This window comes from Henckelia pumila, chromosome 3 (assembly GCF_033568475.1).
Source record: "Henckelia pumila isolate YLH828 chromosome 3, ASM3356847v2, whole genome shotgun sequence".
NCBI classification, from domain to species: Eukaryota; Viridiplantae; Streptophyta; class Magnoliopsida; order Lamiales; family Gesneriaceae; genus Henckelia; species Henckelia pumila.
The window spans coordinates 196,197,438-196,225,369 of record NC_133122.1 but is presented as its reverse complement, the minus strand read 5'-3'; the positions used below and the strand labels follow the sequence as shown (position 1 = coordinate 196,225,369).

Genomic DNA, 27,932 nt, shown 5'->3' with positions numbered 1-27,932 from the left:
ATGTATAGAGATAGGAACAATTGGATGCATTATTTGGGTATTACACTTAGGTTGCGTTTACTTGCCTTGATAAATGAAAGATAACATAGATAATACCAACTAATCCTATGTTTGCTTGCAAAATTGAAAAATGGTATAAATCTTTAGGCCCGTTAATGATAGGATTGAGAGATGATTTTTAGTCCTAAATTTTTAATGAGATTATAAATATTATGGAGTGAGAGAATGAAAAAAATCAATTATGTCCTTCCTTTTTATCTTCCACCTTCTTTCCTTCTTTGCCGAACATATGATTATTATGATAGCTAAAGGGTGAAATCGTAATTTGTTCTTAATTATCATTTCAATCCCAAAATTAATCTATCCAACTAAACATATTATTATTTATCCATAATCACTCTCTATCATATCAAATTATATTAATAATCATACTTTAATCTATTATTGTTCAATCCCATCATTCAAAGCAAACGTAGCCTTAATGTAGGATCTATATATATAGAAGACACGGCGAAGGGTAAAGCTATTCCAAGACAGAAGAAACCTTTTTCCCTTCGGGGAGGTAAGACAGCTAATATTGAACATGTATGGGGAATTTATCAAGCTGTCCCTTTGGGCTTCATCCACTTTATTCGGATTCTCATGCATGCAGGAAGGAATATTTCAAAGGAAAAAAAAATCACATGAAATTTTTCTAGTAATTAATTATGACAAACAAGTGTTTCACCGCGATCAGGATCAAATACTCGTCTTCTTCTTGATCAATATTCCTTCTGCATTAATAATTCAATCATGGCAAAGAACATGGGCTTCCTAGTTTGCCTTCTCATCATGGCTTTGGACATTGCAGCAGGAATCCTCGGAATCCAAGCCGAGATTGCTCAGAACAAGGTTTGTTTGGTGCATGTCACGTATATATAGTTGGATTCGTATTTTTTCGACCTATTCGTTTGCCACATGCATATATATATGTAGTTTAATTTTGATGGACAGGCTAAAAATCTGAGGGTGTGGATTGTGGAATGCCGAGACCCCAGCAACCTCGCTTTCAACCTCGGATTAGCTGCGGTCGCGCTCTTGTTCTTCGCGCACGTTATAGCGAATTTTCTAGCAGGCTGCGTGCTCATTATGTGCAAAGAGGAACTGGATAGAGCCTCCCCTAACAAGAGGCTAGCCTTTGCTTCTCACATCTTGTCATGGTACTCGATTTTCGATAAATTTCTGAAAATATAATGTAAGAGTTAATGAAAATGTGTGAAATTAACAAAACAGGATAACAATGGGTATTGCATTTATGCTGCTGATCTCGGGAACATTGGCGAACTCGAAATCAAGAAAAGATTGTGGAATAGAGCAGCATCGGCTGCTATCCATCGGAGGGGTTGTGTGTTTCATACACGCACTTTCCGCGGTGTCGTATTACTTATATGCTCGTGCTGCGGTACATGAAGAAAGGAAACTGCATCAACCTGCAGCCGCCGCCTGATTCGATCGTTTTCTCTGGATTTGATAGAGATGTTTTAATTAGAATAAAAAATTGGTGTTTTGAATTCCCTTCGAGCAGATTTGATCGAGTTTTTCAGGTATTTTATGCGTTTGTGCGTAGTTAATTTATTAATATATATGACGACTAATATTAATTATGATCACTTGTGAAACATGATTTTTAATCAATTCTATTTATCTTCTAATTTAACCGGAAGAGAGAGAGAATTAATTTGTTTATGTTGTACTATGGGGAGAATTGTAATTTTGGTCATCTATGTTTATCATTTTGCGATGTATTCTATATTTTTATATTTCATTTTTAATCCTGCATATTTTAATTTTTGGCAATTTCAGTCATTTTTCTTCGAAAATGCTTACGTGACACTGTACATTTCAGTTCCATGTCAACACTGCATAGGTGTCACATCAGCGCCACATCAGAAAAAAAAGAAACTAAATTTGCCAAAAAAAATAAAGATAGCGGACTAAAACTGAAATCTGAAAATATAAAGGACCGTAATCGCAAAAGGACAGATACCGGATCAAAAAAATAATTTTTCCTTTTATATAATATGTTATAAATATATTGTTATTAGCGATAACGATTATTTTTATCATTTGAAAGATTTATGATCAAGATAAATATCTTGAGATAATATATGCAAAGATTTGTATTTTATTATTATTATTTTTTTTAAAAAAAAAAGAGTGATTGAGTTCATATGAATTGTCTAGATTTTCTAGACATCTCTTTATTTCTTTCATGATCTTATCATTTATACCCTAGCAGCCTAACAGTCCAGGTACGCACAGTCCAAGCCAATAAGCAAAAATTACTATATCACGTATAATACTCTAAAAGCCTTAACTAAGTTATCTCATACTCCATAATCTCTTTAGGAATCCAAAGTTATACATGCGTTTGTAGTAATCCCTTTGATGACGACTGCCTCAGAACTTAGGAATATCTCCGCGAATGCCTCAAAAGCGCTCCGCCACTCTCGGCTTCCCGATATGATGCCTAAAATCACCCAAAAAGAGCTAAGAACGAGAGAGAGAATTTTGGAATGTGCAAATGAAATTGAGGCCTCGACCCCCTATTTATAGACAGAGATCAAAGCGTCCGATCCTGGGTTCGGAGCCTTCGATCTCAATCGGAGCGCCCGATCTGTGCGTCCAAACTCCCTCGGTCATACACGTGTCTAGCTTCTAGAACGCCTGCCAACACCCGTTCGAAGCCTCTGATCCACCTTTGGAGTGTCTGAAGTCCTTTTAGTGATGTCATGCATGATGCAATACATGATCAGAGCCTCTGATATGAGTTCGGAGCCTCCAAATTCAAAAGAGCATCCAATCTATGACCTTGGCTCCGATCTTAGTTCGGACCCTCCGAAACCTGTACGGAGCCTCCGATCTCTCCGAACCCTCGAAACCTATTCGGCCATTTTCGAGCGTTCTGGATCCAGTTTTGAACTCCTTAGACCTATTTGGAAATCCCTTAATTGTGTTTTATCCAGTTAATTATTATTATACACTTGATTAACTTATATTTGAGACGGGTTACTACAGATATTATACGACATGCATGTACACGTTGAGCTTTATGCCTTGTTTTGCATAGCTTGTAGTTGGGGTCACTCAGCCCCGTATTTTAGTGGATGGTTTTCCATGTACTTGGAATTAGTTGTATCCATGGGTTTATGATATGGGAGCCACCTCCTGATACGACGGCCCAACGTGATACATACCACGGCGCCTTGATTGAGCAGTTTTCCTGGATAGGTTTTCCAGTACCATTCATACTGCATATGCATTCATAGTATATGTATATTCTTACTTCTGTACTGAGCGTATTGCTCACGTCCAAATGTTTTGTATTGGACACCCCATTATATGAGGCAGAACTTAGGTTGGACGAACCCGATGGCAGCGGTCTTTGAGTTACAGGGGTCGCGTGACGGTTTTGTCATTCAGGTTGTTAAGATGGATATTTAATATTTTATTCGATGGGGTTGTATGAATATTTTTATTTGACCTGATGTTCTGCCAGCCTAATTTGTATTGGGATATTAAGTTTCTGCTGAACTTATTTAATTTCATTTTAAGTTATATTTGCATGGTTAATCTCTGATTAGTTAGTGATTCCGTGTTGGGTCACTACATTTATTGGTATGAGAGCATGCATTGAATTTGGGGACATATTAAATTGATTTTGAGGTTCTTAAGTTCTGATAATTTTGCCAGATGGCTGATAGAGACGATGAAAGTCATGGGATCATCGGTGGTCGTTGGGGAGATGATGATGTCCGAGAATCACGGCAGAGTCATCATCTTCATAGAGAAGACAAAGAGAGATTTGATTTGCGCAGATTCATACAGATGGCTCTGAAACCTTTGGATAGAGGCAAGAGTCCAGACGTGGCTGAGAACTGGCTAGAGGAAATGGAAATCTGCTTTGAAGTGTACCATTGCACCGATGAGTAAAAGATGCAAGCTATGAAATACCTTCTTCATGGGAATTCCCAAAAGTGGTGGAAGTCTACTTCCACGCCGATCATCACAACAAGAGGCCTAGTTACTTGGGCAGAATTCCGCGCAGCATTCCAGGAATTCTACTTTCCTGCCGCTCTACGCAAGGAAAAGACTAATGTGTAGATGAATCTTAGGCAGGGTAGTATGTCGATTGATGAGTATCAACTCAAGTTCTTTGAACGTTTGCCTTACTGCCCATATGTTGCCAACAGCTCGGAGGCCAAGTATGACCTTTTTCTGCAAGGGCTCAATCCAAAAATCTACTCGCTAGTATGAATCAACAACGATCTGAGGTCGTATGAAGTGTTGGTGAACCGCTTCCGCTAGGCAGAAAATACTCTCAATAGGAACCATAGTTGTTCTTCCTCTTTCCGACCAAGAAATTCTTTGGGACCCAAGGCACAATACTTCAAGAAGCAGGGCATATATTCTTCTTATTCTGGCTCAGGTTCAGGGGGTATTCATCACTTTGGGAAGAAGGGGCAGGGACCGTGTACTTCTTGTGGAGGTCGTCATCCAACGGAGAAGTGTCGCAAGTCAGGAGCTTGTTGTCAATATGGTGAGATTGTTCACATGAAGAGAGATTGTCCATAGGTGATCAGAGGATCGGAGTCTGGATCTGGTATTCATCCTTCCATTCCATAGAGGACACAGGGGCAGTATATCGGGAGCACCAACCAGATACCGCGTGTGCCAGGATAGGTGTTTGCTCTGAGTCAGGATCAGATTCAGCAGGAGAATGAGAACTTTATAGCAGGTACATTTCTTTTATGTGGCATTCCTGCATTTATTCTCATCAACACGGGTGCATCGCATTCTTTCATTTCATCAAGATTTGTTAAGCGCTATAGGTTGCCGTATATGCCTCTAGATGTAGTGCTATCTGTGTCTACCCCAAATGGTCATTCGGATATGGCTAAGAGGTTAGTCTTGGGGTGTAATTTAGGGTTTGAGGGCTGAGTTGTTAGTGAACCTTATGGTGTTAGCAATGGAGGTTTTTGACTGTATTTTGGGTATTGATGTTTTGACCTCTTATATAGCTATGATGGATTGTTATCAGAAGATTATTCAGTTTCGTCCAGTGGAGGGCGATAGTTGGTTTTTCTATGGGTGTGGAAGCGCGACCCCTTATGCCTCTGGTTTCTGCGTTGAAAGCTGGTCATGCTTTAGAGGCGGGTGGGGAAGGCTACCTTATCCATGTGGTTGATACATCCGTAGATAGCAGTCCTATAGAGGAGTTGCCCATAGTTTGTGAGTTTTCAGATGTCTTTCCAGACGAGATTCTAGGATTTCCTCCTATCCGAGAGGTCGAGTTTGGGATCGATCTTGTACCAGGGACAACATCGATTTCTTGAGCACCTTATCATTTAGCACCAGCAGAGATGAAAGTGTTGCAACAATAGTTGCAAGATTTGTTGGATAAGGGATATATCCTAACGAGTGTTTCACCTTGGGGAGCGCCAGTTATTTTTGTGAAAAAAGGATGGTTCTATGCGTCTCTATATTGACTACAGACAGTTGAATCGTGCAACGGTAAGAAAACTAATATCCCTTGCCACAAATTGATGATTTGTTCGATCAACTTTAGGGTACTTCTGTGTACTCCAAGATTGATTTGCGGTCAGGGGATCATCAGTTGCGCTTCCCAAGATGCAGATATCGCAAAGACAACATTTTGTACCCGATATAGTCACTAAGAATTTTTAGTTATGCCTTTTTGGTTGACGAATGCGCCTGCGGTGTTTATGGATTTGATTAACAGAGTCTTCCACAATTACCTGGACAAGTTTGTCGTTGTTTTCATTGACGACATTTTGGTTTACTCGCGCAGTGTGAGTGAACATGTGCAGAACTTGAGGATGGTACTGCAGATTCTTTGTGAAAAGCAGTTGTATGCCAAGTTTAGCAAGTGTGAATTTTGGATCGATCGAGTGATATTACTTTGTCATTTTATCTCTTGAGAAGGAGTGTCAGTTGATCCAAGTAAGGCTGAAGCTATTTTGAATTGGTCGCGCTCGACTACAGCTTCAGAGATTCATAGCTTTTTGGGATTGACAGGGTACTATCGGTGGTTTATCGAGAATTTCTTGCGAATTTCTAAACCATTGACACAGCTGACAAGGAAAGACGTTCCTTTTGTCTAGTCAAGCGAGTGCGAGCAGAGTTTTGATGAGTTGAAAGGCCGATTGACTATTGCACATGTTCTTGCTTTGCCATCAGGATCAGGGAGATATGTGGTTTACACCGATGCATCTCTTCAAGGGTTAGACTGTGTGTTGACACAGAATGGGCATGTAATTGCCTATGGTTCTAGGCAATTGAAGACCCATGAATGAAACTACCCAATGCACAATTTGGAGCTGGCAGCAATCGTGTTTGCACTAAAAATTTGGCGCCATTACTTGTATGGCGAGAGGCTTGAGATCTTTTCGGACCACAAGAGTTTGAAGTACTTTTTCACTCAAGCAGAGTTGAACATGAGACAACGTTGATGGTTATATCTTCATAAGGACTATTACTATGAGATCAAGTACCATCACGGTACTTCTAATCCCGTGGCGGATGCACTTAGCTAGAAGATGAGTATCCGTGCTCTCAGTGTTAGTGCAAGGGCTAGCACCATTCGAGAATGTAGTTCTTCAGGGTTTATGTTTTGGCATAAGAAAGGACAACAGGGAATTCGAGTCTTCTCAGTGTTAGCCGAGACAACACGATGTTGTAACCAATTCATAATGAAAATCAATTGAGAATGGAAATAATTCTCGTTTTATTGATGCTATTGGAATATCACAACGTATTCTCAATACTCAATTTTATGAGAGATATTCATCGGTGCTCTAAAGGTAGCACAATGATAATAATTGATATATTGGTATCCATTAAATCTCTGATATCATGAATATGTTGATCGCTATAAAGTACCACAACAATATGATTTTACATTCAAAATTTGAAGAAATCCATGATCAAAATATATATAATATATTGAGAATTTTGAGAGATTCATGATTATGATTTGATATGTTGAAAGAAATTCATGAATATGATATAATATATTGAGAATCTGAACATAATATTGATGATAAAGATGTGATATATGATTTTGTATATCGAAAAACTGAATATTTCATTATTGATATCTGATATGATATCCAATATCTATATATCAGTGAAGAAATAGATTACAACAAACATGCTAATTAACAACACTAAAAAGACAACGGATTTGTAGAAAAACTGTTGATTTTTTGCTTTTGACAACGGTTTGTACTAAAACCGTTGTGGATGTGCGTTTTTTTTAGTTTAAGACAACGGATTTAAGAAAACTGTTGTAATTGGTGCTCTACGACAATGGATTTTATTAACCGTTGTCTATGAGCGTTTTTTTTTAAATTAAAGACAACGATAATTTTAAATCGTTGTCGTTGTGCGTTTCTTGAAATCAAATAGACAACGGATTTCCGACCATTAGACAACGGATTTTTAAACCGTTGTTTATTTATTTAAAAAATAAAAAAAAAAAAAAAAACACATAACACAACGGATTATAAATCCCTTGTGTTTTCTCTATTATAAAAATAGACCCACAACGACTTCTTTCTCTCCTCTCATCTCTCATCTCTTGACGGCGTGCCCTAGTTCTTAGATCGATCGATCGATCCAAGAATGGTTCCAATTAGGTTGATCGTAGATCTTCAGTTACCGTAACCCTTCCCGCAAAGCATTCCCCTGTTAAGACTCTGGCTTTGAGCTCGGATGGTAGGCTGTTGTACGGAGGCTGTAGCGACGGGTACGTTCATTATTGGTTGAAGGGTTGGTTCACGAGGCTTAGTCGGGACACACTCACGCTTTTATGTACTTGGCTGTCGGTATTCTTCAGCTAGCTGCCGATATTACTCCTCAAAATCCAAGCGTGTGTCCAAGTGGAAGACCCGATTTTCCTTACTCCTGATTGCAGCCGTAAGTATCTTTGTGTATTGGTGTTTAGTCCCCGATTTTCCTAACTCCCGAATGTGGCCGCAATTTAGTCCGTTGTGTTTAAGCTTTTTTTTCCCGTACTCCCGATTTTCTTTACAGGCATAGAGAGTGGGCTTTGGACTGTTGAAGATAATCACTGTTATGGGTCGTCCCATTGTTCCCTTCGCTTGATTGTGATTCCTTCTCTCAGTATTTTTCCCTCTTATCGGGTTAGTTTTCTTTTCTGCTGTTTTGGGTTTATAGATATTCTTCTTTTTGTTTTGATCTTCACTTGTTCTTGTTTGAATTTTCTGATTTCCTGATAGGTGCGTGTACCTACTGGTTTTATTATTGTATTCAAGTGGAATTAATGCTTAGACCCACATCTTGTGGGATTTTATCGTCTTGTGTGATTTTATATAGTGGGGACTGAAAATCACATATTTCTAATGGTTTTGATTCCGTGACTTGTCCTCCATTTACTATTGTTTTCTTGCTACCATTATTCTATGCAATAGACAAGTCAAGTGTTCGCCTATTTTATGTGCTGCGTGGACTAAGAAATATATTCCATGGACCACTGTCTCTAGCTAGTGGTATCTACTATTTAATCATTATGATCTTTTATATCTTCTCACTTTTATAAGCTTTAGTCCATTTGAATGTGAAACTCCTGATGTCACATTTGATTTAAAAGCCGCCCATCCCTCATAAACCAAAAACTCCATGGCTGCCACTTTCTTGATCAGAAACGAAAAGAAAAACGAGTTTTTTAATGTCTTCTTCCATCCCTACGAAATGTTAAAGCTCCTCTTGATCCATCCAACGCAAAACGTTTATGGTGATTTGATTCTTTCTATTTTAGAACCAACTTAATTTATGTGAAAGTGCCCAAACAGATCGACGAATCTTTGAATAAATCCTGCTTCTTGTGTCAACGGTTTCCAACGCCACAGGGTCAACAACTTCGGCCATATAGTAGTTCCTAATTAATTGACAAATTAATCTTTTTTGTTCCACTGGTTTTGAAAATTATATTCAAAAGCATTCAACATACAATGTCCAATAACTTATGATATATTACAGCCATCATCATAAAAAAATAATGCAAAACTATTATATATTTGTACATCACTTTCAAGTTCAGAGTAGACAAACCTTTCCTATCTCCGATTTTTTTTAAACTAATGAAGTTTTCATTAATATTTTGTTTTTGTTAACTGAATTTGATTTTTTCTTGCTTCGGTCATATAAAATGTTAATTTATCATTAAAACGCTAAATATAATAAAAAAATGTCGACATAAAAAATTGCTAACTTGCACTAACTTTGAGTTTGCTTTATAATAGTTTTATGGGAATTCAATGAAAGCCAGCCAAGGAATTCCTTCGATTAAGTTTTCGATTAATTCAAACTTTTTCTTTTGATTTGTTTAACACAGTAACGTTATTTTTGTTTGAATGGAAGGTTTCTCTTCAAAAAGATGAAAAAAGAAAACAAAGTCGATAAATTCAGATTTGTGAATCCAGAGACCCTTCCAGTAATGCCATATGTATTCAAACTTGACAAAAATAAAAAAACTGAATACTTGAATGGCTGGGCAAGTGCTTTGGCTGAACGGCTGAGCGGTACAGCAAGAAATCAAATAGTTTTGGCACCACACAATGTTGGATAAATAAGTACAACAATATCATTAATATTAGATTTTTTTGACGATGTTGCGAAATTTATGCATTGAATATTTGTTTTGTTCGTAGTTGTCATTGGATTCTGACTGTCATCGACCCTTATGTGGAGGTGATTTATTTGTTGGATTCACTTAATCATCGCAACCGTCATGAGGAATGGAAATATGTGGTGGATATGTGAGTACATATTCTTTTTTTAATTAAGCATTTAATTTATTACTCATATATCGAATCTTGTTGTACAAAGGAGTTTGAAATTGTTCAATTCGACCAAGGAAAGGAAAGGAAAAAAGAAGCCTACATGGGAAGTGATAAAGGTATATAATATATATTATATATATATATATAATGTATACACACATATATGCCTACTTGTGATTTCATTGATAATTTTTGTTAAACATAGGGTCCTCGACAACCTGATGCGAAACAATGTGGGTTTTATGTGATGAAATTTATGAGAGAGATTGTTGAAGGAAATGCCACCAGCGAGAAGGATTCACTTTTATCAATGGTAATATTTAACATATTCTGAATTTTCTCAAATAATTTTTTATTTCATTTGCTTCTTCATTACTAATTTTTACTACCTAATATAATTTGGGTTTGTTAACAGTTCAACAAAACAATTTACTCTAAAGAAGAAATTGATGAAGTGCGATCCGAATGGGCAGAATGCGTACTAGACTACATTCATGACTAGGTATTTGGCTCTCCTTCATCGACTTCATAAGCTTCTGTGAATTGCAAAGTCTGTGAATAAGCTTCTCTGAATCTGTTTTTTTTGTTTTTTTTTCAATCTCACTCACATGAAGGTGAATTATGGTTGTAAAGTTTGGAGTACTTGTATTATACAGAAGAGAAAGTAAAGAACACATCTTGATCCTTTCTTTGATTTGATAACAATCGATTTTGATTTGTTTGGTTCCCTCACGATACATTGGGTTTAAAGCAACGGTTTTATACCTCTTTGAAAGTACAGCAGCGTCTTTGAACTCAACTCACATGTCATTTAGTATACCTCTTACCCAGATGATATCACAATTTGTTACTTTCAGATATTTCTTTGGTTTAGTGTTTGAGGAGTGGGTTGAAACAACTCTTGCCAAGTTTAACGTTCATTTTGCTCATTGATAAGCAATTGCATTATCCCTTCACTGCTGAAATCAATATTCTGCTGGTGTGTATGTTAATGTATTTAGAGTTCACTGGTTGAGCATCAACTAGCATTTGTTTGCACTGGGGAACTGGGAGATTGTTGGTCATGCAGATTTTGATAAACAGTGATGTCATATTCTTGTGTGAGTAATTCTTGTAAACATAGAATTTATTACCGATAAGATTTATTCGATCTTTTCGATGTGTTCTCTTGTAGGTACATAACTCAAGGGCAATATTCTTGAGGATTTGGTTCTTTTGGTGCAACGAGTGAGCTTTTGAACAGAATTTCTGGATGACATGTTATTTATGGTTTGATGCTACTAAGTTTGATAGGATGAGTACAAACTCTTGTTGTGTATTTTTAGCTGGCATATTTTGGATTTTGATTACACCGCTATTATGTTTCTCTCATTTTGATGTGTAGTAAATTTTAAAAATTTGAAGCATACAATAGTAATTAGTTGCTTTATATTTAATGTAGATTGGTTGTTTTTTTATGCAATATGACAACGGTTAGAAACGTTGTAAAAAATAAGAAACCACAACGGAGTTTCCTTCAAAAAGAAAAACGATAACGGTTTTAATATGATGTAAAAAATATTTACGACAACGGTTTTATATAACCACAACGGTTTAAATATGTTGTAAAAATTACCATACCACAACGATTTTATATATAAAAGGTATTTAAAACAACGGATAAAATCTCTTGTCAAAATTATCTACCACAACGGTTTATATCTGTTGTCAAGAGTATCTACCACAACGGTTTTAATACGTTGTGTAATATGGTAAATTCGAGTCTACGACAACGGATATAAACGGTTATCGTATGTAAAAGACAATCGAAAAAAACCCATTGTCGTAGGAAATGCCTTTGACAACGCTACATTTACAACGGAAATAACCGTTGTGGTATTCATAAAAGACAACAGTTTAAAAATCGTTGTCGTACAATGCTTTTGACAACGCTGATAGTTACAACGGTTTTCTACCCCTACGACAACGGATTTTATCTATTGTCGTTTGTCGTTTTTCTTGTAGTGCAAGTCAAAATGTATCAATATTGACATGTTGATAAAAAGATAAAAAATTTGATATGAGATCCAAGATTTAGCAATATGTTTGAATAATATTAATTTTAATTGCATTTGGTGGAAATGAATTTTTGAGGATCTTACAAATAAATAAATTTATCGAAATTTCTTAAAAAAATATCGATATTTGATCTAAAATTATCAATATACATAAGAGAATGTTATTAAATATATGAGATATATATATCAAAATATACTGACTTGATATCGATTCAAATCATATACGTGTTGTGAATGCACTAGAAAAAGTATAATCTAATATTTGTCACTATTTTTTTTTATTAAAAGTAACTTGATGTTCAATGATGAAAGAATGTGCGGTAGTGAGACCGCAAAACCATCAATTGAAAAAAAAAAATAAGTCCAATTAATTTATAGTTTCATCTATATTGGGGTATTTATTATTTAATCGCATCACCTATATTCTTGGAATCCCATGAAAGATCAATCCGCAGGTATATATTTATCCTATTCATATTCCTAATTAGGATTGGGAAAAAATATCGAAATGTCGTCATACCGCCTATATCGTACCCAAAAAAATCGTATATACCGAAAATTTCGGTATACCGATATAGGATTTTCAATTTTTTGATATTTTGGAATACCGAAAAAAGTCGGTATACACGGTATCGATATGATACTGCGTATACGAACATTTTTTTTAAAAAAAAAACAGTTTAAAAAAATTGATATACACGATATCATACCGAAATTTCGGTATACCGACATGTCGGTATACTGAAATTTTCAGTACGATATGCGATATTCGTTGAATACTGCGATATACCATATCGAACCACCCCTATGCCTAATTACTTGAAAGTGAATCGGAGTCGTTGTTCTCCTTGGAGAATATATATATATATATATATATATATATATATATATATATATATATAGAAATAATTAATTCTTTTAATCTAATGTTATATCATGAAACATTATTTTATATGGATATTAATGTATATTAATTGATGAATATTATTTAATTTATGATTTGAAAAACAAATCACGTTAAATAAATAAACGGTTTTCTCTTTTTTTATTGGATATAATTTTTGAATTATTTAAAAATTATTTGATTAAAATTAGAAATTTTATTTTAAAGTGATATTATTTATTAAATGAATGATAAAGTATTATAAACATATTTTCTTACATGTTTTTTTAAAATACAAGAACATAAATTTAATATGAAATGACATCCGTGATAGATTGAATGTTTCATATAAGAATTTGAAAAGGTACATTTGATTTTCAATTTTTCTGATTAACATGGTTCATTTTTTTAAGTGAATTTGACAGTGCCAATAAACACAGTTGATACACTGTGGTTGATTGATTCTTCCAAGAAAAATATGTTATATATCTCGTTTGAAGCGAGATATGAATTACGAATTCAGCACAAAATATTGAGATATACGTCACAATCAAGTATTGTACTAAATGTAAATTTGTATCTCGTATCACTATCGTATAACCTGAAGTACGTAACGATATAAATTTTGTGTAGACCGTTGATGTCTACCCAAAATTCTTTATCGTATGTTGATATGAACGTATTAAAGATCGTTTGATTGAAGATGAAAAAAAGATGATGTGTTTGATATATAAAGTAGTGATAAGCATTGACGTATATGTATTTTTGAATCATGAACATTCGGGATCCTGTCGGGTCGGGAGACGGTAATCCCGAACAATATTTTTTTTAAAAAAATTTATATGAAAATATTTTTTAAAAAAAATTATGAAAAAACTCAAACAATTTCTTAGTACAATGCAAATAAATTAAAATTTCTTTGTATATAACCACTAAAAAAACTAAAATATCTTTTTAGTACATTACAAATAAACTAAAACAACTACTTGATTAATACAATAAAAATATATAATTATTCATAATCATAAAAAAACAAAATAAAAATTTATAACTCAATGTTAATATTAAAAAAGATAAATATAAATATAAAAAAATAATTATATGGTAAATAATTATAAAACATTAATATTAAAACAGAAAATTATAAAATTATAAAATTATTTATTTTTTAATTAAAAAATATTATTTATATATTCGGATCGGGTCGAGAATCCCGTCGGATAGAGTTGTCAATCCCGATCCCGATTCCGAAATTGATCGGGTCGGGATTTTGATCGAAAAAAGTTCGGGATAGAAAAAATTTGGGACGGAAACGAATTGGGAATCGAAAATCGTCGGTATTTTTTTGAAATTTCCCGGCCCTAGAAATCCCCATCGTTAAAACAAAGAAAAATGGTTTTCACAATATACATTGCTGAGTGTATAAGCAGTTATTAAATATGGTTCTAAGTTCTGCCTGTCCTGTTTCTTTTTATTATTTTTATGAAGAAACCAACAATATTGGTGATTAATAAAAAAAAATTGAGTAGGTTTTCTATATATGAAACCATCTCACGAATTTAATTATATTTGTGACATGGGTCGACTCGACTCATATTTATAATAAATTTAATACTTTTACGGGATAATTCATTAAAATGTCCCTAATGTTTCAACGTTGTCCCAATTATGTCCCTAAAGAATTCTTGGTATTGAAATTGTCCCTCACCTTTTAATATGTGTCTCAAAAATATTCTCTCGTTAATTCTCTCGGTTAAAACTAACGGAATCAACATGTGTTTGTCACGTGATATTGCACCCCCCACACATTAAACCTAATTCCCAAATCATTTCCTCTCCATTCCTCGTTCCTATTTTATGTTATTATTAAATTCTAATGACAAAAAATTAATAATAAAAAAATTAAGAAAAAATAAACATAAAAATATTAAATAAATCTCCCATTTTTAAAAAAATATTTTTATGTTTTATTTTTAAATTCAAATTGAAAAAAAATTTTAAACTAAAATTAAAAATAAAGTTTAAAGATTAATTTTTGTAAACTATGTATTTTTTTTAATTCTTTGTAATTTATTATTAATGTTTTATATGTACTATAAATTATATTTCACATCTTAAGAATATTAAAATTTTTATTTAGTTCATATCTTACTATTAAATAAAACTAAATAATTTATTAAATTTGATATCAAATCCAGTTATTTAGTATCAAAGATATTGAATAAATTTTATTTAAAAGAAAATATTATAAAACACATTATTAAGTAAGAAACGTGCTTATGAAAATATTTATAGGATATTTTAATTTTGAGTTCAAATTAGTACAAGTAGTTACACTCAAACTTAGAATCAGTTAGTTATAAGTTGGTTAGTTAAAGAGTAGTTAAATTTTTTTGTACATAAACTCTTGGAACGATATATTCTCATTCAATAAGAAATTTCATTCAGCAAATTAATATTCTTCAATACAATTCACTCTCTCATTTGTAATAGGCAAATATATATAATGTCCGAAAATACCACAATAAACAAGCTGGTATACATACATAAGCAACGTTTTGGTTTTCCTCTCAAAATGAAAATGATGTAATCTAACAGGGTTTCTTGAATCCCAAGCTCTGGCCAGTGGTGATGTCCTCCCAGATATCAACAGCTCCATAACCAGTAATCAGGATTGTGCTCAAAGCCAAAACTATACCGACCGAGAACACAACGATGGAGGCTCTTCCGTATTTCGTTATGGCTCTTTGTACTATTATCAGTCCAACAAGTGACCCAACTAAACAAATTGCTGAATATATTAAGGCGCCGTATACTTGTTTCATGCCCAATAATAAGTATTGCATAGCAGACATGGATGAGGAGAAGAAAACCATGAACGAACAGGTAGCTGCTGTCACCTATATATGTACATACCATAGAACAAATTAATATCATTTTCTTTATTAGTAACAAACAATCACCATTATATATTATAAATATGTGTGTGTGAAAATTAATTACCTCTGGTGCTAGTCCTATTTGGAGAAGCAGCGGACTGATCAGCATGCCGCCTCCAATGCCGAAAAGACCTCCAAGAAACCCGACGGAGAGCGCCATTATAGGCAACATGTGCATGTGTTTACTTCTTACATCTTCATTTCCCATCTGCTTCGCATTATTATATATGAAATTAATGAAATAATAAGGGTGCATGGGTTTGAAGTCATGAGTAAAAGAGATGTAAAAAAGTTCAGAAAAATAATGTGAAAGTCGATATATATATATATGACCTGCAGACTGGGAGTTGGAGCCTTGTTTACAAGAATCTTTCCGCTATAAAGAATCCATGCGGTGAAGATACATGCAAGAGGAATTTGGATTGAAGAGATGAGCCAATATGCTTTTCCACAAGCCTCGATATTGATGATTCCCTGCAAACAAGTTTGCTCCTTGATTTTGTCACTAGAATTATCAGATTAATTACAATAGTATATGTTGAATTTGAATTTCATGATCATTTCATACAATATTCTTAATGGAGTCTGGAGATGATGAATTCATAAATGGTCAAAAGCAGATAATTATCCCGAATGTTAATGCTAGGGCATAATGAACTGAACGGAAAAAACTATGAATAAAAAATAGGCACGATCGAATGCTATTATATATTATTATCATGTACGTAATAAATAATTACTGCTTGGATTTATCTAAATAAAAAGACATGGGTGACGGTCTTAAGTATTTATGTTCATGAAACGGATCACCTAGCTAGCTCATATTTGCAATGAAAAACAATATTTTTATAATAAAAAATTATAATTTTGGTCATGTATGTTTGTCACTTTGCGATTTCGGTCATCTATGTTTTCACATTTCAATTTTAATCCTGCATGTTTTAAATTTTTGGCAATTTCAGTCATTTTTCTTCGAAAATGTTTACTTGAAACTGTACACGTCAGCTTTACATCAGCACTACATCAGTGCCACATCAGCGTCACATCAGAAAAAAGAATAAAATTGCCAAAAAAATAAAGATAGCAGAATAAAACTAAAATCTGAAAGAGTAACATTCCTGTGAGACAGTCTCATCCGTGAGAAGGGTTAACCGTACCCATATTTATAATAATAAGTAATATTTTTGGCATAAAATGTAATATTTTTTAATTGATAACTCATATAAGAGACCCGTCTCAAAAAAATGACCCTTGAGACCATCTCATGAGAGTTTTTGTCAATCTGAATATATATATATAGAGGACATAAATATCAAAAAAACAAACATATCAGACCAAAAAAATAATTTTTCCAAAAAATTAATAATTTTCACTTATCTATTAATCGAATAAGATTTTTAATTCATAAAATAAACATATATATGAGACCGTATTTTATACATGAGTACTTATGTAAAAACAAAGTATATACTTTTTTTTTGGAAAAAAAAAAAACCAAAGTATATACTTCTTACACCATCTCTATATATTAATCCAGTTAACACATATTCTTTACATGTTGATTTATTCTTTCTACTTGTTTTTAATAATTGGTTTCGATCTGTCCCGATTACTCAAACAGGTGTCTGATCCTATTAAAAATGAATATTATAACTTCTTTCACTGATTATCATATGTATTATTACTGTTGTAGTTGGAGAAAATAATCAATTCAATCATTTTACGACATATACATAACCAATCTATATATCAGTTTTGTCACCATGTACGCTATAATGCGAGTGTCAATTGAGCTGGTATTCAATTTGCATTGTTTGTTTTTTGTTTTTTGTTTTTTTTTTTTTTTGTTTTTTTTTTTTTTATTATGAAAAAACATTAAGATGAACTGAACATCTTGAAGCATGCTCGGGACATTTCACAAGATGTTCAACATTTTAATTTTTTTTTCAAAAAAGAAAAAAATAATAATAAACGCCGCAAGTTAACGCTCATGGTTATATTATACCAAACGTCAATATATATTATTAGAACTGAAAACCAACAAAAAGCGAAGCTACGAGACTAAAACTCAAAATGACAAGTTAAATCTCCAAAATTTATTTTAAAAAAAATAAAACAAAACTTACCGAATAAATTAATTCGACTATTTTCTCATTAGAAGGTGGATAGTAAGTACATAATTTGAGTTGAAGTGTATAATTAATTTATAAAGTAAACGCAATTTGTGTCATTAATTGTACAAGTAGCAGAGGTCGAAAGAATATAAATATTCCAAAATAATTACATTTATTTATTTCTTTGTTTTTTTTTTTTTTAGCTTATTGCGACCAGTGGATTTTACCAGAACGTAAAACTTGAAGCCCAAGCTTGTTAGCTAGCTAAGTGGCACCATTAATATCCCATATTTGTACCCCAATATAAAATAAAATAAATAAAACATAAAACTTGAAAATGAAATTAATAATCTCTACTATACTATAATACTTGTGACACTTAGAAAAACTGCTTATATGTGAACAACATCTTTTGTTTTTAATTTTGCCCCTCTTTCACTTTTTTTTTTATTAACCATAATTATATTTTGGAAAAAAAATGCAAATTTGGTTCTATATATTTGTCAATTTGCGATTTTGGTCCTCTATGTTTTCATATTTCAGTTTTAGTTCTGCATGTTCCGATTTTTGGCAATTTCGGTCATTTTTATTCGAAAATGCTTACGTGGCACTGTACACGTACGTCAGCTCCACATCAGCACTGAATTGGTGCCACGTCAGCGCCACGTCGAAAAAAGAACTAAAATTGCCAAAAAAATAAAGATAACGGACTAAAACTGAAATATGAAAATATAAAAGACCGAAATCGCAAAATAACAAACATACAGAACCAAAAAAGCAATTTTCTCTTATATTTTCTACCAACAATCCCACTAAAAACCTCTCCCTCACTTCACCTTCGCGGGTGCATTTTTCACTGGTAATAATAATAATGAATTGGCTTACTTGTCCATAGCGGTTTCCTCGAAGAAGATACAACACAAAGAAGGCGAACCAGATGATAATCAACATCCCAAGCTTCATCAATGGATTACTCCAGCATGATTCCCGCGGCTCGTATTGATTCTGTTTTCCACCCAAAAGCGGCACCTTATCATCACTTTGATCAAAAGCTTCCCCGGCACTCTCCATCTTCCGCCAAGCATTATTATTTCCTCTCTCGAGCAATTCGGTCTCCCGTTTCCAATACGAAACCCCTGATTTGAATGTTTTATAGGTGCAGAAACTTAGGAAAATCACCAAACAGATTGTGATCAACCACTCCGGGAACACCACATTACAGATCACTCCACAGCTCACCCCCAAAAGCACACATGGCTGAGACAAAAGGGCTACATCGTAATCGATCAGCGTCTTCTTCCCAGCTCCCTGTTTATGGATTCCAGGGAACATGTAGCAGACAACGTTTGCTACAGATCCTCCGGTGACCATGAAAGCCGAGAAGCCGGACGCCGTTTTGAGGTCCAAGCAGGCGACAATGGTGAGAATGGGTATGTATAATCCACCGCCCCCGATCCCTCCCGCGCTGGAAATGGCGGAGGCAAGGAAGGACAAGAGTCCGGCGACCAGGAAAGGAAAACTCGGCTTCATGTTGGTGTCGTCTAGCAACTGTAAGGGGTCCCTCCATCGGTGAGTTGAGTAATTGCGAGTTTGATATGAAAATGGTGCTACGGAAACAGCTGCAGGTTCTGTTTGTTTTGCATGAATGATATCGAAGATGATGCTGGAGAAGATGAGAAACAACAGAGATTTCAGGAATTTCTGTTTCATTTGGATACAATTCATTTTTAATAGATCCAGTATTGTTTTAATTAACTTGTAGTTACTGCTTTTAAACAGAAACGATGGTGTTTAATTTGCATGAAACGTATATATATGCAACATATATATATACATATACACATACACGTATATATATATATAGAGAATTTGTCACACGATCTTTCTCCGTGCATGAGACAGGTAATTAAACCTTACCCATATTTTTAATAAAAAATAATATTTTTGACGTAAAAAAAATATTTTTTATGGGTAATCCAAATAAGAGATTCGTTTCACCAAATTAACCCGTCGCATACATATATATATATATATATATTATGTGAGAAACTAGAGAGGTTAGTTTTAATTTAGGTCTCTCTGTCTCAAATCTTGGACCTGGTGTTAGACATGCTATAAGTCGTCGCCTTTAAATTGTAATATACATAGTGATGTTTTTTTAGTGATAAAAAAGTATATTGATTTTTTTTAGGAATTTATGTTTTAAAAAATAAATAGAGACAGTTTCATTGGGAAAATATAAAATATATAGGAGATGAGACTCAATCATTTGGAATACAAAACAGGGAACATGCTAATTATATTAATAAAAAAAATTCACAACACTAACTAACAAAAAGTTCTATGACATCGGCATCGCAAAAGAATTATATATATGTGTTTGTAATTGTGAAAAAATAATATCAATTTTTTTTACTATTTAATCAGAAACAAAACTCGATTTTTATCAAAATTTATAGCGTGGGAAAAAAAGAGAAGAAGACGTCTAGGTACGAAATATATGTGATACTAATCATAGTATAATTTACATTTTGGTATTATAGATTCAGAATGAATTAATCAAAATATTAGTTATTGCTAGCTAGCTTTGAAATTTTCTTATATGATTGAATATGTGATTTTATTTGATTATATTCTTGATCATGTATAAATTATTTGTGTAAATAGGTGTGATTTTGATAAATGTCAATTATGGTTTATTTATTAGTGAATGCAGATAGATGTTTGGTTGACTTTGAAGCGTCAAGCCACAAGTTGTACGATTATTCAGTTGCTGATGGTACAAGAGTAATAACTTAATTTTAAATTTAATAATTTAAAATTGATTTGAATACGTGTTTGTATGTAAAAATAGACAAAAACTCATATGAGACGGTCTCAAGGGTCATTTTTATGAGACGGATCTCTTGTATGAGTTATCCATTAAAAAGTATTATAATTTATGCCAAAAGTATATTTATTATTATAAATATGGGTAGGGTTGATCCGTCTCACGGATGAGACCGTTTCACAGGAATATTACTCGTAAAAATATGGGCCGACATAATCAAATTCAAATCAAATCGTTGGATGTAGTGTGAGTTATATTAGCTTATGTTAAGCTCTCATCAACCCATTAGAACATATGGATCCAGTAGCTAGCATACTTTGAATTTTCACCCCAATTGAATATAAATGGCTACCACGTTTAATAAGCTTAAAAAGTGGTATATATAAGAATAATTCATTCAAGTAATTACATATTATAAATTACGAGTATTTGTAGTTTTGGTTATGTATGTTCCTTTTTTTTGTGATACTGACAATCTATATTATTGAATTTCAGTCTTAATCTGTTATATTAATAGTTTTTTGAAAATTTATTTTTTTCAAAACGTGTAGAGTGCCACATGCATCAATACTCATAATGAAAAGAGTTGGTCTCTTGTGAGACGGTCTCACGATCTTTATCCGTGAGACGGATCAAACTCATTCATATTTACAATAAAGAGTTATATTTTTGGCATAAAAAATAATACAATATCATGAAAAAAATTTACACTTGAGACTGTCTTAGAAGAGTTTTTGTGTATTGAAAAATGAGGGGCAAAATCCCGATTCAGTTCTAAATGTTTGGACATATTATCGGTTCAGTCTTAAATATTTTTACATTCCCGGTTTCATCCTAAATGTTCCCAAAAGTTCTCGGTCCAGTTCTAAATGTTTTTACGTTCCCAGATTCATCCAAATTTTTTCCAAAAGTTTTCGGTTCAGTCCTAAATATTTTTTTCAGACCTAAATGTTTTTAAGTTCCTGGTTCGTCCCAAATATTTCCCAAAAGTTTTCGGTTAGATCCTTCTGTCTACTCGTGGGTTAAAACTAACATAATACATCACGTGTCATTGACACGTTTTAAAAGCCCCAAAATCCTAGATTGAAATCCCTAAATTTTGTTTTACTTGTTCCATAGTTTTGTTTTTTTCTGAAAGAAGTCGAAAAATACTTGGTTACAGATGGCCTTTGGCCTTCTGTCAAGCGCCATATTGGTTATTGGTGGTCCCTAGGAGACAACATTCAAGGACTGCAAGATGAAATCCGTTATTTGGAGAGGAAAAGACACGATATGGATCAAAGGCTTGAAGAAGCTCGGCTTCGTGCGGAAAGAGCTACAAATTCTGTCGTCGATTGGTCAAATGAAGGAACTCTGAAGCTCGAAGAGGCCATGGGGATCTTACGAGGGTACGATGACCTTAAGGTTTGGAGTATAATCGTGCAGTACTCGGTGGGAAAGAATGCCAAGAGGATTGCACAAGGCATTGAAAAACTCTGAAAAGATAGGAATTCCATCGTTTATGCTTGTCCCGCCCCTCCACTGTCCATGGTGTCCATATATGACAAACCATCTATGGAGTTTGAATCCAGAAGACAGGTCGAGGAAGAAATCCCTGGTTACAGATGGCCTTTGGTCTTTGGTCTTTCGTCAAGCGCCATGATGGTTATTGGTGGTCCCTCGGAGAATACATTCAAGGACTGCAAGATGAAATCCGTTACTTGAAGAGGGAAAGACACGATATGGATCAAAGGCTTGAAGTGGCCCGGCTTCGTGTGGAGAGAGCTACAAATGCTATCGTCGATTGGTCAATTGAAGGAACTCTGAAGCTCGAAGAGGCCATGGGGATCTTGCGAGGGCACAATGATCTTAAGGTTTGAAGTATAATCGTGTGGTACTCGATGGGCAAGAATGCCAAGAGGATTGCATAAGGCATTGAAAACTCCAAAAAGATGGGAATTCCATCGTTTATACTTGTCCCGCCCCTCCACCATCCATGGTGTCCATCTATGACAAACCATTTATGGAGTTTGAATCCAGAAGACGGGTCGAGGAAGAAATCATGGAGTCTTTGAATGATGACCATGTTCATGTGATAGCCATTTGCGGTGTAGGAGGAGCCAGAAAGACAATCATGACATAGAGAATTGTGAATAGAGTGAGAAACAAAACTATGGAACAAGTGAAATGAAATTCAGGGATTTCTATCTAGGGTTTTGGGGCTTTGACATGTGATGTATTCTGTTAGTTTTAACCCACGAGTAGATGGAAGGATCAAACCGAGAATTTTTGGGAAATATTTGGGATGAAACCGAGAACATAAAAATATTTAGGACTGAACCGGGAACTTTTGGGAAACATTTGGGATGAAACCGAGAACTTAAAAATATTTAGGACTGAACCGGGAACTTTTGAGAAATATTTGGGACGAAACCGAGAACGTAAACACATTTAGGATTGAACCGAGAATGTGTCCAAACATTTAGGATTGAACCGGGATTTTTCTCGAAAAATGAGTAAAATTACCAAAAAAACAGAAGATACATTACGAAATCTGAAATTTGATAATACAGAAAACCAAATCGCAAATAAGCAAATAAACACGCATGACCAAAAGTATAATTTTCGCATAAAATTATTTTCAAATATATCTTTTGCAAAAATTATATTTTTATCTTGTAAGTTTCACGTTTTTCATTTTTTTTTCGTGTTGTGCATTTATGATTTAGTAAACTAATTTGATTTTTTTTCCATTTTACCTCATTGTTGAAGTGAAGTGTGCATTGTGCACATGCATGCATGTAGGGGTGGGAAAAAACACTGAATTTTTGATATATCGAAGTTAACGTACCGAAAAAATATCAAATTTATCGAATTTTTGATATATCGAAGATTTCGATATGGTACAGTATGGTACAGTGATGATACCGAATTTTTCGGTACAGTAACGGTGTGAAATTTAAAAATTTCGATATATATTGGTATATCGAAATATCGAAACAATATAAAAATTTTAAAATATATAATATTTATAAACAATAAATTTTTAAAATTTTAAAAATATAAGGTTTTTTTCGGTATAAAACGGTAAATGCAGACGAAATTTTGGTACGATATATCGGTATGCTATTTATATGTACCAAAAATTTCGGTATAGTGAGAGTTTCCGTGCAGTATTGATATTATAATATTTTTTATACCGTAATTTTCGGTACGGTATACAGTATAAGATTTTCAGTACGGTACGTTACGATACGGTATACCACCCCTACATACATGCACATCTCTATTTTGATTTTACACAAAATTTTTATGAGATCGTTTCACGAATTAATTATGTAAAATAGATTTCGACCCGGCTCAATTCATAAAAATATATTATTTTTTATGTCAAAAATAATAATTTTCGTTGTACATATGAATCGACTCGAGATGTTCATCTCACAAAATACATCATATTTTTATATTTTGATTTACATCAATTTCGTTAAACTTATATATTAAACGATATTCCCATCACTAATTTTTATATTAACTACTCATTCTCAACAATTTGCGGTCCCAAAAAATAAATATTTTTTCGTTTCTTCTCCAAATTAATTTATTTATACAAACAATTGATTTGATAAAATTTTATTTAATATTGCAAATCAAGGTCTGGATAAGAACAACAGGTTATTTATCTAATTTGTTAATTTGGAAACCTTTGGGGTCACTATATATTTCTAGCTTTCTGCAACTGTATTGGGACAATATGTACTTTTATTCCAACTTTGATTTTTTTTCTCTTCTTTTTAAAATTAAACTTCGGGTTGATTGTATACGAATGTATACGTAATATAAATATATAAAAATTCAACATGGAGGCAAACGATGGGATCATGGGATATTATTTTGAAATGGTTATGTCAAACAATGTAAGATGTAATTTATGTTCTGCCAATTGGACGTTGACTTTTACATTTTTATTGATAATCAAACTTTACACCTGATATTAAGTACTTTATTTACATTTTAGTTCGATCAACCAGCTGTTGTGAAATTTTGAAATTGTATATAACTCTCTATAAAAAAATTCGGGAAAATATTTTTTTGGTCCATTAACATGTTCATGTTTTGTTTTGCTTTTGGTCCATTAATTTTTCAAAATTTGGTTTTGATACAATAACTTTTAATTTTCAGTGATTTTGATCCAAATGCACACGTGTCAGCTAGACATTGGCACACATCAGCATTTTTCGGGTGACATGTGCCAACTTCTAGTTGACACGTATGCAGTTGAAACAAAATCACTGAAAATTAAAAGTTAGTGTACCAAAACCAATTTTTTAAAAGTTAATGGACCAAAACCAAAACATGGATAAGTTAATGGACCAAAAAAATATTTTCCCATAATTGAATTACCAATATTTGAACCTCTTAGTTTTGGGTAAAGTTCATCCAGCTCCGATCCCTCATGAAACGTTGAAGTTATGCAAGACCCATTCTATAAATTAAATGATTAAGTCTCACGGGAGACGGTCTCACTGTATATAAATTCATAAGATGGGTCGATTCGACTCATATCTACAATGAAAAGTAATTATGATTTAACATACAATTATCAAGATTTTTTTATTTTTGTAGTGAATGGTTAAGTTATGATGGTGATACCCCGGGAAAGCAGGGGTGTTAGAGTTGTGGGTTTGGAGAAGGGGTATCAGGGCTGTTACTCGGGACAACGAGCAAGTCTCTAGCCCGACTATTTTAGGAAGAAGTGATGATATCCTAGGAAAGCAGGGGTACGTGTTAGGGTTGTGGGTTTGAATAAGGGGTATCAGGGCTGTTACTCGGAACAGCGAGCGAGGCTCTAGCCCGACTATTGTAGAAAAGAGTGGTGATACCCCGGGAAAGCAGGGGTGTCAGATCTGTTGCTCGGAGAGAAGAGGTAAGGGTGGAAGGGTCGAGACGTTAGCTAGGGACGGGACAAGTAGCTCGTCCCTGGCGAATACTTGAGGAAGGAGGAGGCGGAAAAACCAAGTTGTGATGGTCTAGTCAACACCTATTTTTCAGGAGCATGTTCTCCACGTTGGCATGACCCCGGATATCCCGGCCTGGTCACCCGCAATAGGTAAACGTGGCCAGTTTCATCACTCACGACCCAGATCGTGGCCACTACCCAAAAATTACGGAGCAATTCTCTCACTCCAAGACCTATAAATACCTTGCCACATGTATCAGTAGGGGTTTGTTCACTTGAGCCTAAAATCACTATATTTGCTCTCAATTCTCTCTATAAGCTTACTCTTTATCTGAAACTGACTTAAACATCGGAGTGACCCTTCCATAAAACCCTCTAGCGTCCCACTATAACAAGCTTTTGGAGTTTTCCTTTGTGTGCAGATATCATTGCAAGAAGGAAATTGATAAAACCAGCTCACGGCTCACCTCATAATCCTTTTAGCCCTGTTTGTCAATCAAGCCCACTCATCTACCTTGTTGACTCGGGCACCCGATTTACCAAAACCACATCATATGATATCTCGAATAATCAATTACACATAAATGATTAAATATATAGGTCCTTAAAAACGAGCTTAGGAATCATTACGTTGATTTTTATAATTTATTGGTACATTTTAGTTGTTGGTAAACAAATCGTAATCGGGCTATGAAAATTGAAGCCCATATAGTTAATACGAAGATATTGGATGAAGTCGAGGCCCGTACTGGAAAATAATGTTGACCCATATTATGCAAAAATATGTATAGTATTTTAAGGGGAGAATAACTTTTAGTCAACTAACTTTTCTTATTTTAGGTTTTAATCCATTAAATTTTGAGAAAATAAATTTTTTGTTCCAATAACCTTATTTCTTTTAGGTTTTGGTCCATTAACATTTTCGATTTGGGTTTTGGTACACTAACTTTGCATTTTTAGTTTTTTTGATCCAACTGCATATGTGGTAGCTTCTGATTGGTCCACGTCATCATTTTGGACCAATCAGAAGTTGACATGTATGCAGTTGGACCAAAAAACACTGAAAATGCAAAGTTAGTGTACCAAAACTCATATCGGAAAAGTTAATAGACCAAAACCAAAACATGAACAAGTTAATGGACCAAAAAAATTATTTTCCCTTAAATTTTCAAAGATTATCTTATAATTTTGTTCTCCAACTTTGATTTATTGTTTTTTAAGCTTTTAATTCCATTTATTGAAATAATGACATGACATCAAAAAATTTTAACATAAAATCGTAAAATTGCTAAATTATTAGATATCACATCAACAATTTGATCAAAAACTCAAAATTGTAAGTTACTTAACGAAAATCAAATCTAAAAACTTAATTGATCAAAACTCAATATTTGATAAAAATGAATTTTGAGAAAATTGTATTTTTTTTGTCTTATATATATATGTTTACTTCTTTACAATTTTGATTGTTTATGTTATCAAATTTAAATATCAATTTGGTATCATTTATTTTATTTTTTTGGAATTTTAGTCATTTTTTTTTTGCATTGAAAGTTATAATGTGGTACTACACACGTCAGCACATTATCATCACTGCATTATTGTCACATCAGTGTTCGGTAAAAAGACTAAAATTACAACAAAAAAATAACAGACTAAAATAAAATTCGAAAGGGAAAATATTTTTTAGTCCATTTACTTATCCATTTTTTGTTTTGGTCCATTAACTTTTTAAAGTTTGGTTTTGTTACACTAACTAATTTTAATTTTCGGTGATTTTGGTCTAATTCTTGATGTGACAGCTTGACACGTTAGCATTTTTTGGTGTCATGTCATCATTTTTCGATTTTATATCAGCATTTTTCGGTGTCACATCAACAGTTGGGCCAAAATCACAAAAAATTAAAAGTAATGTACCAAAACCAAACTTTAAAAAGTTAATGAACCAAAAAAGTTATTTTTCCAAATTGAAAATATGGAGAGCCTAAACCATAAAAAGATAAATATATAGGGATAAAAACATTTTTAGTCATGTTATTTGTATTTTTTTTCACTTTTTTGGCGTGTTAATGATGAATTTGTATTATCATTTCTGTAACTTACGTTTTTTTTAGTCCTATTACGATGAATTTTCACTGTAGTCATGTTAACTCTTATACTTTTTTTCCCATTTTTGATCCTTTAACTTTTATTTTCTTTCATTTTCGGTTTTTTTACGATGGATAAAAAAAATACTACAACTCAAAAAATAAATAAACTAATAAATACTAAAACATCAATTAAAAATTAAAATGAGGATATATT

The 27,932-nt window shown here is 33.5% G+C and overlaps 2 protein-coding genes across 4 annotated transcripts; one reads left to right on the top strand and one right to left on the bottom strand.

The window, feature by feature from the left end:
* The first annotated feature begins 737 nt into the window (after positions 1-737).
* On the top strand, positions 738-1,726 carry LOC140893544 (protein DESIGUAL 2-like). The gene is made up of 3 exons (XM_073302626.1): positions 738-891; positions 994-1,199; positions 1,273-1,726. The coding sequence occupies exons 1-3, from the start codon at positions 793-795 to the stop codon at positions 1,484-1,486; spliced, it is 519 nt and encodes a 172-aa protein (XP_073158727.1). The 5' UTR covers positions 738-792; the 3' UTR covers positions 1,487-1,726.
* A 13,597-nt stretch (positions 1,727-15,323) lies between these two features.
* Positions 15,324-19,569, bottom strand: LOC140893168 (sulfite exporter TauE/SafE family protein 2-like). Of its 3 annotated transcripts, none has more exons than XM_073302234.1 (4): positions 18,745-19,569; positions 16,079-16,219; positions 15,810-15,956; positions 15,324-15,706 (listed from the first exon to the last, which is right to left on the bottom strand). In XM_073302234.1, the coding sequence occupies exons 1-4, from the start codon at positions 19,567-19,569 to the stop codon at positions 15,398-15,400; spliced, it is 1,422 nt and encodes a 473-aa protein (XP_073158335.1). In that variant the 3' UTR covers positions 15,324-15,397. The 3 variants fall into 3 exon arrangements, with proteins under 3 accessions (XP_073158335.1, XP_073158336.1, XP_073158337.1); XM_073302235.1 differs by having other exon boundaries at positions 15,810-15,940; positions 16,087-16,219; XM_073302236.1 differs by having other exon boundaries at positions 15,810-15,953; positions 18,745-19,527.
* Positions 19,570-27,932: the final 8,363 nt, after the last annotated feature.

Coding starts and splice junctions, on each gene's coding strand:
- LOC140893168 (XM_073302234.1), bottom strand. CDS start 19,569: ATGAAACAGAAATTCCTGAAATCTCTGTTGTTTCTCATCTTCTCCAGC. Junction 16,220..18,744: donor GAGGAAACCGCTATGGACAA/GTAAGCCAATTC, acceptor ACTTGTTTGCAG/GGAATCATCAATATCGAGGC. Junction 15,707..15,809: donor AAATAGGACTAGCACCAGAG/GTAATTAATTTT, acceptor GTACATATATAG/GTGACAGCAGCTACCTGTTC.
- LOC140893544 (XM_073302626.1), top strand. CDS start 793: ATGGCAAAGAACATGGGCTTCCTAGTTTGCCTTCTCATCATGGCTTTG. Junction 892..993: donor CCGAGATTGCTCAGAACAAG/GTTTGTTTGGTG, acceptor TTTGATGGACAG/GCTAAAAATCTGAGGGTGTG. Junction 1,200..1,272: donor GCTTCTCACATCTTGTCATG/GTACTCGATTTT, acceptor TTAACAAAACAG/GATAACAATGGGTATTGCAT.